The 20,145-nt window shown below is 33.6% G+C and overlaps 1 protein-coding gene across 3 annotated transcripts in view; it reads left to right on the top strand.

Moving 5' to 3' along the window:
• Positions 1-20,145, top strand: part of GLRA3 (glycine receptor alpha 3) — a 208,296-nt gene that overhangs the window by 53,405 nt on the left and 134,746 nt on the right. For all 3 annotated transcript variants that reach the window (XM_054554734.2, XM_003776547.4, XM_002815301.5), the window contains exon 3: positions 8,749-8,816. In XM_054554734.2, coding sequence (XP_054410709.1) covers positions 8,749-8,816 — 68 coding nt within the window. The remainder of the gene's footprint in view (positions 1-8,748; positions 8,817-20,145) is intronic.

The following is a 20,145-nucleotide window of genomic DNA, read 5'->3' as shown; positions in this document are numbered from 1 at the left end:
GTTTGCCCTAATCATCAACAAAGTTATTTACATTTCTTCAAAAATTCCACAGGGCTAAATACCAGGCCACCGTTGCTCAACAGAAATATTGAGGGGAAGCAGGAAGATCTCAAGACAGATGCCAGGCCCTATCCCTGGGGTCCCCTTCTCACTCTCCACCTCCTTCCCCTCTCCATGCAGTCCCTGCTTGCTTTTATTTTAGGCTTACCTCTGTTTCATTTGTCAACCATTTTTATCTGCTTCTATATTTTATGTCATTAAATTAATTATAATTTTTCTCCCATTATTTTTGGTATGATACATTTATTCTCATTAAAATTTATTAGGTAATATCATTTTATGTCTTCAGAGAGAAAGAAAATAATCTTCAATTCTCTGTCTTGAAATAGAAGATTCTAGGTGTCATCTGAAACTAGAAGCATGTTTAACATAAAACAATTGAATTGCAAGTACAAGTACATTTATAAGACAACAAAACATTATTTCACTAGGATATTTTACCAACCACTGGTGGATTTTACTTCTTTCTTTTGATCCTAATCTTGGAGTCCCTCTATTGGTCTCTTATGACTTGTAAGTGCAACTTCAGAAAGTATTCTCTCAGTAATTACCCAATTCTGTCTTCCTCCTAAGTATTTATTGCATTTTTGTTAAGTTTTCTTATCTTATCTCCAATGGCCACTCTCTTTTTATGTAGATATAACTTTTATTTGCCCTCACAATATATTTGTGGTTTCTGTCTTTTACCCTTAAATATTTCACTAATCCTTTTCTCCCTTCATCACAAATTCACTCTTTCTAGTACTCTGTTCTACAACAACATCCATGCCAAGGGTGGCATGTGTACCCAAACTCATTTTCTACATGCATTTTTATCAGGGTAAATGTTAGCATTTTAAAGGTCTCCTTTACCCATTTTTACTGTTCCTATACACCAAGACACTATTGTTCTTGAATAACATTTACAATTATTTTTGAAAAAGTTACATTTCTATTTGCATTTTTACTTAGCACAAAGTCATTTTAACAAGAAGTATCTCTTGAATAATAAGCTCTTCTAAAACTATACATGTTCATTTGAAATGTTGACGGAGTTAGATTCTAAACCCTGTATTTTTTGTTTGTATTTGCTTTTTGTTTTTAATTAATTATTTCTGTAGTAATTATTTCTCTCTTTTGTATTTTACAATAATCTCAAGCTAACAGAAGTGTTAGTTACAAGTACAAAAGCTTTTTTTCTGAACCACTTCAATGTAAGTTGTTGACCTGATGCCCCAATACTTGAGTATTTACTACAAATAAAAACATTCTCCTCGATAATCACAATCTAACCATTACAACAAGAAAAGTGGTTGAATATATTGCTACCATCTAATTTGCTGATCTTCATTCAAATTTCATCCGCTATCTGATAATTTATTATAAAAGGATTCAGTGTAGAATCACATCATATTTTATTTGTCATTTCTCATTGTCTTTTTCGGTCTGAACCAGCACTTTATTCTTTCTGTGACTGTCATGATGTTGACATTTAAAAAATATTCTTATTCAGTTATTTAGAAGAATATACTTCACTTTGCGTTTGTCTAATTCTTCCTCATGATTCAAATTAGGTAGTGCATTTAGCAGAGATATTACAGGAATGGTGGTGTGTTTTGACTGCATTCTATTTGATGGTGGACCATGTCAGATTTTGCCATTACTGGTTATGTTTACTTTGATTACCTGATTAAGTTGGTGCCTGCCAGGATATATCTATATATACCCACACATATAAGCATAAATAAACACACACATGTGCATGCACACACATACACATACACACACACATACATTTACACATCAATTTTCATCTATACTTCTGTATCTATTGAAAACCATGAATTCACACTGATTATCTCAATACCATATGTTTAGTCTAGTTTCTAAGTTTCCATATTTTAACTTCCTCTTCCAACAGCAAGAAACCACACTCCCATTATCCTCAATATAATTACTTATTTAATCAATATGTAATGAATCTCCCTTGTTTGCTGCTACTTCTTCTTTTACACAAGTACCTTCCTCGGCCTGGTGGGACTCTGAAGCCTTCCTCAGGTTCATCTCCTTGTGTAGATGCCTGTTCAGACTCCAACTCAGAAAGCCAGGATGGCCCCATGGAGACACACAGCTTGCCCATCTATGGTTCTAACACCAACACCAGGCTTCCCTATCATGGGCACATCTTCCTCTCTCACTGGGCCTCCAACATTTCCTGCATGTGGAGTTTCTCCACAATGTCCTTCTCTCCTGCCTTAGGTTACTACAACCCCCTCAGCCATCCCAGCACTTAAGCCTATTTTGCACTGCCCAAACAAATGACTTTAGTGCAGCATTTGGGGGAAGGAAAGAGAAGGGAAGGGAAAGAGAAAGGGGAAGAACAAACAGGATTCTGCTTCTATGCCAAAATTTACAAACCTTTTTAAAGCACCTAACAAATAATTTAAAATCTGGATTTTAAGTCATCAAATATGCTTTGTGAATAAAAAATAAAATAACATCTCTCCTTGTGACATGTGTGTGCATTTATCTAAAATAAAACAAATCTCTAGTTGGAATTATTTTGAAATTTAATCTTTCAGTTGCATTCTGTGTCTTTAAAAAGGATAAAACTTTAATACAACATTACCTGAAAACTTCCTTAGTCATTTTTACGAACATATGAGTTGTTTGTTTGTTTTCTTACTTGCTCTAGGTCTGCCTAGTGAATGATTTTTCCCCAATATGAATAACAATCATATCGTTGCCAAGATTTTGCGTTGTACTTTGCTATTCTGCCATCACTTCATTTCTTAAACTTAAGGGCCATCTTCTATTTCTTTAAAAAAAAAATCTAAAAGAAAACTTACTGCTGAAAACATCTGCAACTACTGTCATTTGCTTTTAAGGACTATGCCTAAAGTCGTGAACAATTTAAAAGCACAATTTGCCATATGGATGCTATAGCAGTTATTTGCTCTGTTGCTTAACATAGGAGTGTATTGGATAGATATAACAGCTTTTGCATTGGCACAGAGAAGTAGCAGATTGGCCAAGAGCTACTAAACAGGTGCTCTCTGTAATGGCAATAGAAGATTCATAATCTCTGAGCTTCATTCTCTACACAATTTCTGAATGTCTATTTCAAAGCTAGAATAGGAAGACTACTCCAAGATTGCTGCACTAACCTCACGTGCACCAGAAACCCAAGGGGTAGAACGTGGTGCCTTTAAAACATTATGATGCCGTATCCATTTCATTCTTTGTAATCTATCTCCAAGGGCTGTCATTGTCCGTGGGGGTCAGGTCCATTCTGTGCCCATCCCAGACTATTATCATAAATTTCTGTTTTTTCTGTCTCTATGCTTTTGCCTATTCATGCAAACATTCACGAGTCATGTTAGTTCCTACACTTCCAAGGTTAAGAATCTGTTATGGCTCCAAAGCTTTCCTAAAGTAAATCCCAAATACCTTGTTATTACATTGAAGAGACTCCATGATCTGAAATGATTTTTATTTCCAAACTGTTTTTTATTTGAATATTTTAAAATTTCAAGTTATTCTTATTTATGCATGTGTATCTATCTATCTGCCTTTCAGGTAAGTGTCTACTATAGTTTCAAAATTTGGAGTTAGGATTTGATGCCCAAATTCATTCACCCTTCTTTCTGATGAAGAAGAAAATATATATACACAAGTAGATAGTCAAATGGGAATCAAATCACACCTTTTTATGTTCTAATATCCAAGCAAGGAACATGTTATAACCAGATGGAGAATAAAGTTTAGGCCTGAGACCATTGTGAGTTACTTTACTTGCACATGAAATTTAGGTTTTGAAGCCAAATGACTTTTCACCTTTAGCAAGAGCTTTCTGCTTCTTTTTGGAGGAATGTTATGGAGGCTGAGGCAGGAGTCTGTTTCAAATACAATGAGGCATTATGATCCCAACTATTAGTGAAAGCCTAAATTAGTCAATTCTTTGACTATTATTCTTCTGTGGAAACATGTTATTTTCTGTATTTCATCCATCGGCCTTACTATTTGAGCCTCTGGTCAACTAGGGACGTCAGCACCATATTTTAGAAAGAAACAAATATATCAGAGGTTTGCTCCTCCAAAAACGGTACCTAACACTACTCCTTTCAGAACTTTAATGGAGTCATTAGGATGTGCCACATAACACTTGCTCCCAAGGGACACTGAAATGTGTCAGAACAGATTTCACTAACTTCACAACCTTGAAGCCTATGCTGAATTTTTGCCTCCATTTGCTCTTTCACCACTATTATGCATAAACATATGGAAACTAATTAAATTTAAAAGACGAGACAAAATATATTATAGAGAATGCCTCATCCTTTATTCAATGCCTGTGGCAAACTAAAATCCAAGAAATAAAGACCCTTTCCCTTTCTAAACTAAAATAAGAAAAATTATCTCCCCACTCTTTTATTTGTTTCCATTTCAGCCAAAAAGATCCCAATCAGATGGAGCTTGTAGTGTTCTAGTAGTAGCTTCCTCCTGGGCCATGTTCCCCCAACATGGGTGTACCCCATCAGCATTTTATTTACAGGTAAATTAACCCAATACTGATGTTCTTATGTTTTCCTCTTTCCAGAGGATATGAGTCAATAGAGCATGACAGAATTTATCTCAAGCCAAATAATGTTCCTCAGATTCGTATTGCTATTCCAAGAAAAAAAAAAGAAAGTAGTAGGAGTCTAGTATTATCTGGGGGAACAAGAGAATAGCCTAGAAAATATGAAAGATTGGTTTTAGCTTTTCAAGGATGCCAGTCAGCCTACAGATACTTTTCAGAGTTCATATTAGACTCACATTAAGAAAAAATTGTCTTCTGACTTGTAACCTCATACTTTTTTAGGACGGAATTTTGTTTTAATCATGGAGTAAACTACGTTTACTCCTCTCTCACATAGTGGCACATAAGACACTGCTCTCATCTTACAAATTTTAGAAATTTGTAAATGTTTAGAAATAAGCAATGAAGATATTTTAAAATGTTCATTAGTAACTAAATACAGCACCTCTAGGATTCAGGTCTTTTATAAGGTTCTTATTATTACATGTTCATCCTTCATATTTAAAACAATTTAACTTCTATATATGTTTGAATTATGTGTTCTAGACATTCCTATGTTTAGTAAACTTTAGGCCCTTTCAAAGTACATAGCATCTACTCTGTTTTATTAACAGTGTTCACCAAATTTGTAATAGGCAACTCTTTTACTGAAATTAATAGCCTGGAATTTTCAATGCTCCCAAGCCCTGACTCCTCTCTCTGTATTTTTCTATTTCTAAGAAAATGTCTGATAGCCCTGTAGTATAATGACCCCAGATATTTTCTAGTATGTAATTCCTTAGGATAGTGGTTTCCAAACATTCTTGCACATTATAATGACCTAGGAAGCTTTAAAAAATACTGATACCTTGGTTGCATGCCATACCAAGTAACATAGGTGAGAATCAGGCATCTATATTTTGTAAAGATTGCCAGGTTATTTCAATGTGCAGCATAGGATTTAAAGGCCTTTGAAACCTAAACTTTATTTTTAAATAATTTTGTTGATTTTTCCTCTACCTTAATTCAGCAAGATAAATAGCCATCTAAAGAACAGGTTGAAAAGCAAATTAAGATGAAAATCATGAACCAGTAATCAAATAAATGTAAATTGCAACCTCAAATGATATTTTAGACCACTCTAACTAATGAAATAGTTTTTAAAAAATATTGGAACAAATGAAACATCCTATTTTCAGAAAGAAAAACAGGTCATCTACAAAATGGCTTTGGGCTTTTCAATGGCAATGCTGAAAAATAGAAAATAATGAAAAAGTGTCTTCAAAATTCATAAGAAAAAAACATTTCCAGCCTAAAAGTTTCTACCAACTCTAGATATACATTAAGTGTGAATGCAAAAAAACAGACATTTATGAACAAGGAATCTCTCAAAAGCTTCATAGCCTTATGCAGAATTTGTCAAAACATTACTGGAGCATATGTTCCACTAAAATGAAGAAATAAACCAAGAAAGAAGTATGGGACCGTGAAAGAGGATCCCACAACAGAAAGCTATGAAAGTAATTCCTAGCATGATTGGGAGGTCAGAGAATGATTGCTTTGAACCAGAGCAAAACATTCTCATTACATTCCTCTGTAAATCCAGAGGAAGGTAAAGTTCATAGAGAACCTGATGGATCTGTACATATTGAATCAAAACTTAGACATTTCAGGGCTTGTCGATAAGTTAACGATTCGTGTGGAGAAAGCTATGTGAAATAATATATATGAAGCAATTGCCAACCTCAGGAAAATGTTCTGCAGGAAAGGAAAAAGTAAGCATAATATATTCCGTTATTTGGCTGGGGTAAATATCTACCTTGTCATATTAATGTAAAAAGTGAATGTTGATCTGACAAAAAAGACCAAGCCTTTTTTCATACAGAAATATTGGATAACAGGAAGACAGACAAAAGGCTTATATTAGTAGAGATAAGGATGATATATGAAAAAAGGCTAAATCTTTATCTTCTTTGTGGGCATCAGAAGATGTGACTAAAAGAAAAAACATATTATGTAGAGAAATTGAGGTAAATATCCGAAGAATTGATTAAATGAATTGAAGTAATTATCTCTGAAAAAGAGGGAAACAGAAATAAGTCAAGGGGCTACTAGGCATTTTTGTAGCAAACCTTGTAAAATCAATTTACTCAAAAATTATGCTCAGGTTAAAAAAAAACAAAGAAATTAGTCTTAGATATTAGTTTCTGTATGTGGTGTTCTCCGACTAACTTACATGAAGTGTAACTCAGATAAAGCTATTTTAGCCCCTAGCACAAAATATTTTTATGTTTCTATTTATATAGGTATCTGCCTAATAACAAAGCTTGTGGCCAGATAATGAAATGCTTTGAATGTCATGTAAACAAGATGGTGGGAAAAGAATGATTTTTAGAATCAGAGCAATGGTTCACGTTCTAAATGTGCTACCTACTGGCATCTTATGTAGGCTCACTGTGCTTTAATTCCCTAAAATGTAAATGATGGAATATTACCATCTCTCAGAGTTACTATGGATTAAATATCTATGAATCAGCTAATGTAGTGCCTGGCAGCAAGAAACATACAACAATTTACCGATTTCTGCTCCTCCTCTGCTAGATGATAATCTTTTTGTGTCTTCTTCAGTTTTGTGTGCAAAGGTGTTGGATATTAAGTAAAGGAATGAATAAATGGGCCTTATAAAAATAAAAATACTTGGATTTATGATGAATACTAAGTCGGGCATTAGTAAGAAATTTCCAGAATGGAGGAGTGAGAAACTCAATTAAGTTCACTTCTCCAAAAAAGCAACAAAAACACTGGCAAATTGTCAAGATTAACCGTTAGAACTTTTAAAATTGATAAAAAGCTTACAACAACCTGAAGAGTGTTTATTCAAGAAAAACTGATGAATTTCTGTAAGAACAGAAGGGATATTAATTTCGCCGACCTTCCCAGTTCCACAGCAGCCTTGCAATCCAGCCACCCCTAAACAATAGAAGTTGTAAAACCACCAGAGCTGGCTGACCAAGTTTGGAATTCCTCAGAAGGTCCATCCCCAGAGCTTTGTCGGTATTCTGCCTGTCTGGTAGCTCCCTAGAAGAGCCTCACTCAAAGGGCTTTCCATTATTTGACTTGACTAAGAACTCACTTGGTGGGAAAAATTTCTATCTCTGAGGCATTTGTGGAAAATAATCAGAAGATTGTTTAACATTGTACTGCCTAAGGCTGTGACACTAGTTGGGACAAGTAAGAGCCTGAACAAAAATTATAAAGGACCTGGAAAATTTGATGTTCTTAGGCAGCTCTGAAAAGCTCTAACATATCCTTGCAATCTGGAGTTTACACATGCATATAGGGCTGTGTGCATGTCCAGGGAAGTCCTCGGAGAGTCCCAGTATCTCACCTCTGGTGGACCTCAGGCCCTGTGCAAGCAGGAAGTGAAGGGTAAGGTAGAGTTGTAAACTGCCTGAGCACTGAAGACATATCCCCAAACCCATGGAAGACCCTTGGCAAGAGTGGAAGATTTATTGGCTCAAGGCTTTAAAGAAATTTCTAATCAAATATTAGTTTACCACTAAGCTCACTAAACGGAGATTTCACTGGCTGTGCACTCTAGGGAAATGAAAACTTTACCATATTGGTCCAGGTAAGTCACTAAAGAACAAACCACAACTGCAAGAAAAACCAGCAACAACAAACTGTGAATTGGAGGTGGGAAGGCCTGGTTTCCAAAGTTGCCACATTATGTTTTCTAAAGTATTCAATTTTTCAACCAAAAAAATATGAGACATGCAAAGAAATAGGAAAGTACAGCCCATGCAGCAGGGAAAAGATCAATAGAAACTATCCCTGAAGGAGCTTAGAAACTGGACTTACATCATCAGGCATTACAGAGCCATTAGAGACATCTAGATTTTAAAAACTAAGACCAAGAGAGGTAAAAACACGATCAGCATCAGTGTTCCTTGTGAACCTTGTGATTCTCAGTACATATTGTTGTGTGGAATTATGGCTTCAATTTTAAGCATCTCTGTGTGTGTGTGTGTGTGTGTGTGTGTGTGTGTGTGTATAAAATGGAATAATAATAATGGAATGCAAGGAATTATTTGAAAATGTCTTAGATAAATCTCTAAACAGCCCTTATGTTTTAATCTCTTTTTCAGGCCCGCCAGTTAATGTCACATGCAACATATTCATCAACAGCTTTGGCTCTATCGCAGAGACGACCATGGTAGGCATTTTACTTTGGAACAAGTTTCACGCTAGAGTAATCTATAATTACATTAATGGCAACATTTTATGTAATTTAAAACCCAAATTAATATAACAAGATTTTAAGACATAAAATTAATAGTATAATTAAATTACAGTCACCTGCGGGTAATAACATTTCAGTTAGAGATGGTATATTAGAGTATACAAATATAAGTGAAAACAACATTGATTTTCTCCATTCAACAATCTAATATTAAACTTCAAATTAAAGCTAAAATGTCACCATAGCAATTATGTTTTTCCAATAATCTTTAATATCCAGACATAAGCACAGTAGTAAATACTTACATGTTTACTCTGTACCCCACTTACAAATTTGTTTATAATGTTATTTTAAATATTCAATTTGATTACTTTTTCAAATGAATATAGTATTTGCCAAAACATTATACTTAGAGATTTTATCAACTGTATTTGAAAACATTTTATATAATCAAGTTATTAAAGCCATAAAAACATAAAAATTGTCATTATAGACCAAATTTCTTCTGTCTTAAATGTTATAGCTTTTTCTAAAGAGCACATGGTATCTCTACTTCACCCTTTAGCTTTTATTGGGCAATTTAACTGTAATAAAATGCAGAAATAGACACTTGAACCACTGAACATCTATAAATTTGTCTAGCAGCCAATTTTCTTTTTTTTGAAACTGTATAGATGATGATTCTTAAATTAGCTAGAATCATCTTTTTAAATTTAGTAAGTATAGTTTGCGATACTTCTCAACGTCAATATTAACTAAAAGACGATATAAAATACTTAAGGATTTATTAGTTTAAAAAACCAATATTAGAGAATTATGTTCTATTTATTTAAAATAGCAAATAGTAAATTTTCTAAGGAAAAACAATCTCATATGCAAATTTTTACATATATGAGGATGTAACTGTGTGTAGAGGTGTGTGTGAGTGTGTGTTGGAATCCATTTCAACAGGAAGAGGCTATATACAGGCATTTTTTTTTTAAAAAAAAGCTGTTTCCCTCATGTATGCAATATAAGTCATTTAACAGCATCTCCGTGGTTCTATTCAAAGTTAGTATAGCTTAACTACAATAAGCATTTGTGGAAAAGAACCGAATTTAAATTTGGAGGCATTATATAGAATTATCTTCAATATGATACAATCTAAGTTAACATGAATGTGTGTATATGAATGTAAACGCAGAAAAGACGCATGTCATTTGGTTAGAAACAGTGTGGTTCTGGTGCAATTTCTTCTCTAAAGTGGCTATAATCCTGTTTTAGACTTTGATATATTCTAGATTCTTGTGGAAAATTTGGCCCTGATTTATACCCAACATTTGTACATATTCAGTCCATAAAATCCACAGTTGAAGGAATCACTATTGGCTTTGTTCTATTTAGGCTTCTCAAACTGTATTTCTAGCCCTGGCAATTTTCTCATTTTGTTTCTATACATGTATAATCCTAAAAACCTGGAAATATACTTCTCTATATTTTTCTTTCACATGATTGCTTCCATGAAATACTTCCCACAGCAATAGTTGGAAGGATTTAAAGTCTTACCCCTCTTTATGGGGTAGGGAGGGAGGGGACTTGGAAAAAAGAGAGGGTATAGGCAGATTTCCTTCCCATGAAAACTTAAAGATTGCGAGTATTCTGAAAGTGCCTTTTTTATGACATAATTCATCAGTCGACCACTAAAACGGTTATAACACAATCTATAAGATGGCTACACCAGTTAAATTTCTTACCTTAACAATTTTAGCCGGACTTTATAGAATAGCATTCTGCAAAAGCTTGCAGAATATTGCAAACACACTCTCACCATAAGTTTTATTTCTCTCCTTCAGCATGCAAGCCTTTCCTTACCTATGTACTCCATTATTATGTATTCCTTTTGAAATCACTTTAAGCATCTATCACTCACTTCTTTACAGTCTCAAGCAGTGTCAATGAACATTGTTCAAATATCCCAGAAGTTAAGTATTACAAACCTAATCATGTCCACCTTGGTATTTTTCTTTTTATTCTTCCAAATTTCTAAACATATATTATTTCCATTAAAATGATCAGATTCAATATTTATTAATTTTTAATGGTATCAGCTAAAATAGCTGTGATTTTGGTGTTCATCTATATAGGCACAAAGAAAATTAGAACTTGTTAGTATATTTCTATCATAAGAATCATAAAATATTTTGCTCCCACTTAGTTAAGTTGTTGTATTTTATTCACAGGGTCCACTATCACGACTCTACAACAAAACTTTATCTCATTATTCTATTGCTGTATTTTTTTAATTCAGTAAAAATGCTAATATATGTGTTAATGTATTTTTAAACTTATTCACACTTCTTACACTGAATATAGTTTACTTCTGTTCTTTTTTTTTTTTGAGACGGAGTCTCTGTCGCACAGGCTGACTTCTGTTCTTATAATACAAATAATTGAATTCAACTAAGGCAGTCAATTAAAATTGAGAGGATGGAATCTCAAATTATCTGTAATCATTAATGAATATATTTATGTCTGAGAATTCATATTTAAAATAAAACTACGTAATTATACTCTTCCATATGTGTCTGCTTAACAAGAATCTTAACTGTCGTCAATGTCTTTACTGGCTAAATATATTGAGCTCCCTCTGCTGGTCTAGTCTATAACTGGTATGTCTCACTTTTAAATACAGCTCTCCCATTTGAGGTTATTATTTAATCCTTGGGAAAATTTCTCTAGTAGATAGTCTACTTTTTAGGCCACTTTTCATTAATTAAGTTAATTCAAACAATGTATTTTTCATATTTTTCTTGCACAAATTTTAAAAAAATGCGTGTGCAGTTTAACAATATAAACTCAAATCTCTTTTTAGCTGTTAAACTCCTTTCCCAATATTGTTAATCTGATTAATTTCATGTAGTACCAACCATTCTCACTTGAGTACAGTTTCATTATTTTACACATAGTCACCAAACTTTTTTCTACAAATATTATGAGCATTTTAACTTTCCTATTTCCCTCATATTTGAGTCATAACGAGATTCTTTAAGGACTTGTTCAGCCTCAATTATTTCAAGTTCACATTCTTCTTAAACAGATAAAGATTTAACAACTACTGGAAACTCCAGTTCTCAAAAATATTAAATTAAAAATAAAACTAGTTTACCATCATTACTGTTTGGGAACATGGTCTTGGTGAGAGAGGCACATCTGTCCTGCCTTTTAAACTGTGATGATAAAAGAAGCACGTGATTATTTCAATGAGGGGAAGCTTAAGATCTCCCCATTAAGTGACTCTTATATGAAGTGTGCTCCTGCAAACCTATGATGAGTTGTGGATAAAGCTTATGTGCCAGGATGAAAGCATTTGTTAAGCTGGGCTTAACAATGCAAAGAAATGCAAACGTAAAGAAAACCCTTAAGCAAAGGTTTTCTTTGGAAATATACACAAAACCCAAACTGTAATTTGGTGCATACACACAGACCTGGCTGGTCTTCAGGGTGTCCACAGAACAAAAGAAAAGATTGGGGTTTTATTGGTTAAGAGAAAAGTTTTGTAAAATGTTTTGAAAGAAAGTTCATTGGCCTAGAGAATTTTTTCCAGCTTTGGCAAGCTGTAATTGTTGAGTGATGGTGGTAGGTAAAACTAATCTTGGTGGAAGGTAAACTAATCTTAGAGGCATGGAAGGTAATTTCAGCAGTTACTAGGTAAAATGGGTTTTAAGATATAGCAAGTTATTTCTGCAGCTGGGCTTGCCAGACAGTTTCTGGAGCAGGAGCTTTGTGACCTGAGTGCTTTTTCCCCATGGTCCTTAACTCCCATCCAGTTGGGTATGACTGTAATAACCCCAAGTCATATCATTAATTTTCACAATTGAGACAATGGAATATTACATAGCAACAACATGGATATTTCTCATAAACATAATTATGAGCTAAAGAAAGCAGACACAATAGAATATGTACCAATTACTTCTGTTTGTATGAAGTTCAATAACATGAAAAAATCAATTCTGATGATAAAAGACTTCTGAATTCTGAAAGATTATCTTTGGTAGGGGGTGGGAGGTGGTTGGTAACTGATTGTGAGGAGGTACCACGGAGCCTTCTGGGTACAAAAATTGTTCTATATTTTGATCTGGGTAGTAGTAACACAGGTATATATATATGTCAGAATCTTTTAATGGACACTGCAGACTTGTGTATGTTATGAATGGCTGTTATATCTTAATTCAAAAGATTATTTAAAAGTAAACAAAAACCTTCACAAATTTAAAATTTAACATGCCAAGTGTGTCATGCAGAGCATATCTAGTCAGTGATCACAGGTGAGAACGTTAGAAGTTAGACAAAAAGCTTTAAATGAAAGCTTTTATTCTTCATCAGAAACAGTCTGCAGGACTATGAATGTCTACAGCATTAATATGTGATTTCTCTAATCCTATGCCTTCCAGTACTTAAAATACCTAGTTATAAGAACCAAAAATGAGTAATCTTGAAGAAAAAAATCACTGAGATGATAAGCAGCTTCCATGATATAGGTAAAAGGTAATTCCATTTGATTTGGTCTGGGGATGGGGGCTGGCTATAGGTAGTCCAAATGTTCTCAGCTAACTGTCAAACTTTTAAGAAAAACTCCAAAATGGAAACATGTATATATATACACACACTATGAAGCATAACTATGACAGAAGCAAGTAAGAAATTTCCATCATAGAAGCACCTTATGGGACTGGCTACACCCATGATGACATTAAAAGTCCATTATTTATTTTAAAATTTGAAAAAGAGAGAAAACAATCCCCCTTAACGCCCCCACACAAACCCAGCACTATTAGCAGTTAGCTGCATTTATATTTACTTCTAAATGTTTTGACTGCACATATTTTTTACATGGTTTATGCATTCATTCATTCAGTGAATCTTTTTGTGGGAGCATATAATGAACCAAACATTTTGCTATGCACAAAGGATGATGTGATCATTTTATTCTGACAAATCACTTTTTTACTTATTACTGAATCATAAACTTTTTTCCATTATAAAGATAAAATAATGAGCCTCCTTTTCCTAACTTTTTATTCAATACATACGCAAAAAAGTGCACAAATTATAGGAGGGAAGTACAGTGAACTAATACAAAGTGCACACATTCATGTAACCACACTCAAGTCAAAAGTAGCATCCCAGAGCCTGCTTATATCCCTTTTAAATCCTACCCCTCACAGTCTCCATAGTAGTTTGGGCATGTATATATAGTAGTACAGTATTTTTAAATGAACATATTGGTTTTATCTATCTTCAAAAAACAGATGACTCTCCATCTTGTTACACATATGTTAGAAAGAGAATTGCGCTGCTATGTGATTTAAATCAATATTTATACATTGAACCATTACTTTTCACCAGTGCCCATAAAATAAACCATTTTTATAAAATGAGAACAAAAAAGATGAGACATTTTGGGTTAATAGTTTTTCAGGTGTCGGTGTACATAGAATGCATGGCACATTGGAAGGGAGGATCTGAGGGTCCAGCGTGATCTCACAGAAGGGCCCAAACTTAACAGTTTTTCAATTTTCATACAAATGATAGGCTCACATTTTACTTGCAACAATAAGCACACATATATAAATGCTACTTTAAATTATTGAGTCGTTAGATTCTCGAGAGATACCTAAGCCAATACAGCATAAAAAATGATATTATCTATCTATCTCTCTATGTATCTATATATATGTTAATGGAATCTTTAAACTACTAGACATTCTTTTTGAAGTATTTTTTATTAAAAAAGTTACAGGCATACCAAGATGCACGGATTATAAGTAATACTAAAAAAACTATCACCATCTTAAGAAATTAAACAGTACAAATACATGAAACTTCCTTTCTTAAGGTAAGCTTTATTCCTGAGTTTGATATTAAGATATAAATGTTCATTCTATACGTATGAAAATATAACCAAAATGACCATATTGAAGTATCCACATGTAACTTAGTTTGGCTTCATTTTTCAGGTATAAATTTATGTTTTTTTGAGATACTCCATGCTTGTATATGTAGACAATGTTTTTTTCATTTTCATTTCAGTGTTTCATAATATATTTATCTATTCTACTTTTGCTAGACATGTAGGATGTTTCTAATGTTTTCAATACTACAGATCATCTCTGCATTGAAAATCATTGCATAAGGTGGATCACCTGAGGTCAGGAGTTTGAGACCAGCCTGGCCAACATGGTGAAACCCCATCTCTACTAAAAAAACAAGAATTAGCCGGCAGAGTAGCAGGAGCCGGTAATTCCAGCTACTCGGGAGGCTGAGGCAGGAGAATCGCTTGAACCCAGGAGGCGGAGTTTGCAGCGAGCTGAGATGGTGCTACTGCACTCCAGCCTGGGCTACAGAGCCAGACTCCCTCTCAAAAAAAAAATCATTGTGTATTACCTTCTAATATAATATATATATATATATATATGCAAGCTAGTCTACAGGGTGTATTCCTAGGAGTGAGATTACTTGGTAATTACTTGGAAATTACTAAATTGCTCCCCATTCAAATTACTAAATTGCTCTCCAATGTGGTCATTCTGTTTGAAGCACCTATTAGCAATTTTATGAGATTTCCTATTATTTTACATGTTCTCCAACACTTAGTATTTACCCACTTCTAATTTTTTAACTTACATAATGGTTGTAAAGTTGGATTTAATTCCTGCTTATCATGTACTTCCTTGATAAACAGTGAGGTTAAGCATTTTAATAAATGATTCAGATGTTCTTTATGCAAAATGCTTCTTAATATATTTTCTCCATTTAAGGTTGCTTGTTTTTATTATACACACACAATTAACACACACACACACACACGATATTCTGAAGATGAATACTTTGTCAGCTATATGCATTTTAAACATTTATTCTACTCTTCAAGGCATTCTTTTTGATGTATAAATAATTTTAATTCACAAAATTTAACCTTATTTGACTTAATAGTCTATGCTTTTTTGCCATAAGAAATTCTTCTCTCACCCAAGTGCATAAAGATATTTTCTTATACTATCTGATAAAAGAATTTTGCTTTCTTGTTTAGGTTTTAGTCCCCTTGGAGTTTTGTACAGTTGTATATGTATACGTATATGTAATTTGTAAGGTAGGCATTTATTTTTATTTCACAATTGAATAATTACTTCCAATAATTTGTAATTAAATTTAATGGGTCAGTTTCAAGTTCTATGCTAATGATCTATTTGTCTATGCTCGCACTGATATCATGTTGTCTTGTTTAGTACAGTTTATATTAGACTTGATATTTAATAGGACAACTTACCAAACACACAATTTAAAAATTCTGTTTAAAGTATTAATTAGCATTCTTAGGAGACTGGCTTTTCATAAAGTTTAGAATTATCTTGTCAAATTCCACAAAATAAACTTGAGTTGAATATAAAGATGAGCACTGGGGAAATTGTCATCTCAAACTACTGAGTCTTTCTGTCCATGAATATGATGCATCATTCTCTTTATTTAAATATTATTAATATCATTTATCAAAGGCATATGTCTCATAAATTCTTGCATGTCTTTTAGATTTAATTATTTGTACTTCATTATTAAAATACGCTTTTAAAATTATAACCTTTTAGTTATTTTTTAACACTTCATTGTCAATACATAAGAACATGATTATTTTTTACATTGCCCAAAATACTCTCATTTTAGTCCTCATGCTTTATAATTTCTTCATATAATTATACCACCTAGGAATAGTAACATGTTAATTTCTTCCTGTCAGTACTTACACACTCTGCAACTTTTTCTTGTCTTGATGTTTCAACAGAAGCAATGTTAAATGAAATTGATTTTGTTCCTGACTTTAAAGAGAATATTTCTAATGTTTCCAAAATAAATATGGTGTTTGCTTGAGTTTGCTATAAATATCCTTTATCAAAATTCAAAGTTCTCTCTACCATACTTTCTGAAGAATATGAAAAGCATTAAATACAAAACAAACATAAAATAGGTATTAAGTGCTCTAATCCATGAACATAGTATATCAATTTATTTGCCTTCTCCAGTTACTCAGAACTATGTTTTTCAGGGGTTGTCATATTTCTTAGTTTATTCCTAAGTATTGATGCATGCTTGTAAATGTTATATTTTAAAAATAACCTTTTTATTTTAGAATAGTTTAGGTCTACAAGAAATTTGCAAAGGCAGTACAGAGAATTTTCCTAGATCCCATGCCCAGTTTCTTCTATTATTAAACCATGTTACATTAGTTAGTATGATATATTTGTTAACATTTGTGAACAAATATTGATGCATTATTATTAATTAAGGTCTGTGCTTTTTGGATTTCTTTAGTTTTTACTAATGTTATTTTTCTGTCCCATTATCCTATCCAGGATACTACATTATATTTAGTTGCCATGTTTCTGTAGGATCCTCTAGATTGTGAGAATTTTTTACATTATTTATTTATAACCTCAACCTGAGTGTTGGTCAGGTATTTTGTAGAATGTCTCTCAGTTGGGTTCATAGATATTTTTCTTATGAGTAGATTAGATTATGAGACTTTTGGAAGGAAGCCCACAGAAGTAAATTACCACTCTCATTACTTTTTATCAAGAGTATATACTATCAATATGACTTATTATTGAATATGTTAAGCTTGATTACAGGCCTGAGGTGGTATCTGTCTGATTTTTCCACTGTAAAGTAACTCCTTTTTTTAACCTTCACTGTGCTATTCTTGTCATAGTCTGTTTTGTATTGCTATAAAGGAATACCTCAGGCTGGGTAATTTATAAAGAAAACAGTTTTTTGGCCCATAGTTCCGTAGACTGTTCAAGAGGCATGGCACCAGCATCTACTTCCACTCATGGCAGAAGTAGGAGGGGAACGGGAGCCAGCATGAGGAGATTACAAGACGAGAGTGCAGGAAAGAGAGAGAGGGAAAGGTTCCAGGCTCTTTTTAACAAGCAGTTCTTGTGGAAACTTATATAGTGACAACTCATTGGTTACCATGGGGACAGCACAAAGCCATTCATGAGGGATCCACCCCCCGTGACCCAAACATCTCCCATCAGGCCCCACCTGCAACACTGGGGATCAAATTTCAACACGAGATTTGGAAGGGGCAAATATCCAAACTGTATCAGCATTCTTTGAAAGTAAGTCACTGTATGTAGCCCAACTTAAGGGGATAAAGAGATTATGTTCCACCTACCTGAGGGAACCATTTCTGCATATTATTTGAGATTCTTTGATAGAGATTTATTCCTTCCCATTTATTTATTTATACAATAATTTATTCATATCAATATAGACTCTTGCACATTTATTTTATGCTTTGAGTTAAAATTCTAAGCTATGTTATTTAATTTGCTGCTCAAATTGTTCAGTTTGGCCACTGGGAGTTTATTCCCTTAGTTTCTGTGTCTCTGACACATTCCTACCACTTTGGTTTTTGAGCACTTGTGTTCTGTAAATATAAGATGTTCCAGACTCATCTTGTATTTTTCCCACCCCAGCCATAGATCAGTCATTTCTCCAAGAATTCTTCTTCTTTTAATTGGAGAATGGTACTAGAAACCCAGATCTGATCATCAGATGTGTTCATTGCTACAGAGGTTTCATTGCGTCTAGGCTTCCCAGCAGACAGAGCTTGGAAGTTTGTGTGTGTGTGTGTGTGTGTGTGTGTGTGTAAATGTTGTATTTTAAATTTTATTTACCAATTGTTTCTAATTAATGTATGAGCAAACAATAAATTTTGCAATATTGACATATTCTCAACTTGATAATTCAATAGTTCTAGTACTTTTCCAATTTTTTGTATTTTCTGTGAATATGTTAATGCAAACTGTTAAGACAGTTGCACTTTTTCCTTTCCAATCCCTCTTACCTTATTGCACTGGTTCAGAGCTCCTGTACAATGCTAAATAACAATGGAGAATGGCTACCTTTGTCTTTTTGTTTTTTGACATCAGTTGAAAAGCGCGCAGCATTTCACAATTAAGAATGGCATTTGGCCGGGCGCGGGGGCTAACGCCTGTAATCCCAGCACTTTGGGAGGCCATGACGGGTGGATCACGAGGTCAGGAGATCGAGACCATCCTGGCTAACATGGGGAAACCCCGTCTCTACTAAAAAAATGCAAAATATTAGCCGGGCGAGGTGGCGGGCTCCTGTAGTCCCAGCTACTCGGGAGGCTGAGGCAAGAGAATGGTGTGAATCCGGGAGGCGGAGCTTGCAGTGAGCGGAGATCGCGCCACTGCACTCCAGCCTGGGCAAAAGAGCGAGACTCTGTCTCAAAAAAAAAAAAAGAATGGCATTAACTGTAGGTTTCCCATAAATCCTCCTTATTAGATTGAGTTTACTTCCACTATTGTTTGCTGAGATGTTTTATTATGAAAAGAAATTCAATTTTATTCAGTGCTGTCTCAACATTCATTTAAATGATTATGTTTTTCTCCTTCACTCTGTTAATATTATTGATTATACTGATTTATTTCCAAATAGTAAATCCTTCTTGCATTCCTTGTATAAATCTCATTTGACCATAATTTATTATTCTTTTTATATATTGCTAGATTTAAATTTCTAATATTTGGTTTAGGATATTTGCTACTGTGTTAACTTTGGATGTTGAACTATTATTTTCTTACAATATCAAGAGTGGCGTTGTGGTATCAGTATTATGCTGGTTTCCTAAAACTATGTTGAAAGTGTTCCTTTTTCCTCTACTCTTTAAAATAGTTCACGTAAAATTGATGAACTGTTATTTCTTCCATGAGTATTTATTAAAATTCACCAGTAATGCCATCCAAGCCAGTCATTTTATTTGTGTAAAGGTTTTAAGTTCCAAGTTCCATTCCTTAGATATAAGACTATTCGGTTTTTCATAGCATCAGTTTTGTAATAGTTTTGTTTTTCAATGAATTTTTCCATTCCTTGTCAAATTATTTACATACACTTACCACATCTTATCTTGCAAGATGAGAAGTCTTTGTAATGTTTCCATTTTTATTATTCTTACTGGTAATTTGGTTTTCGCTCATTTTTTTAATTAGTTTACATATGGGTGTATTTTTATTTGTTCTGCTAGATATTTTTGGTGCTTCCTGAATTTATAATTAATGTTTATCTTCTATGAATCATAATAGTTCATTTTTGTCTCTTCATTTGTTTTTTCTGCAGAAACTACTATACTGTATATTCTGATTGCTTTCTCTATATCTTAATCTCTCTGTCAGAGTTTCTATATCTCTTTATATTTCTGTGTTTCTATCTCTTATATTTCTACATTTAAGAATTGCCA

Source organism: Pongo abelii, chromosome 3 (genome assembly GCF_028885655.2).
Source record: "Pongo abelii isolate AG06213 chromosome 3, NHGRI_mPonAbe1-v2.0_pri, whole genome shotgun sequence".
Classification (NCBI taxonomy): domain Eukaryota; kingdom Metazoa; phylum Chordata; class Mammalia; order Primates; family Hominidae; genus Pongo; species Pongo abelii.
This window is presented reverse-complemented; position numbering and strand designations above follow the sequence as displayed.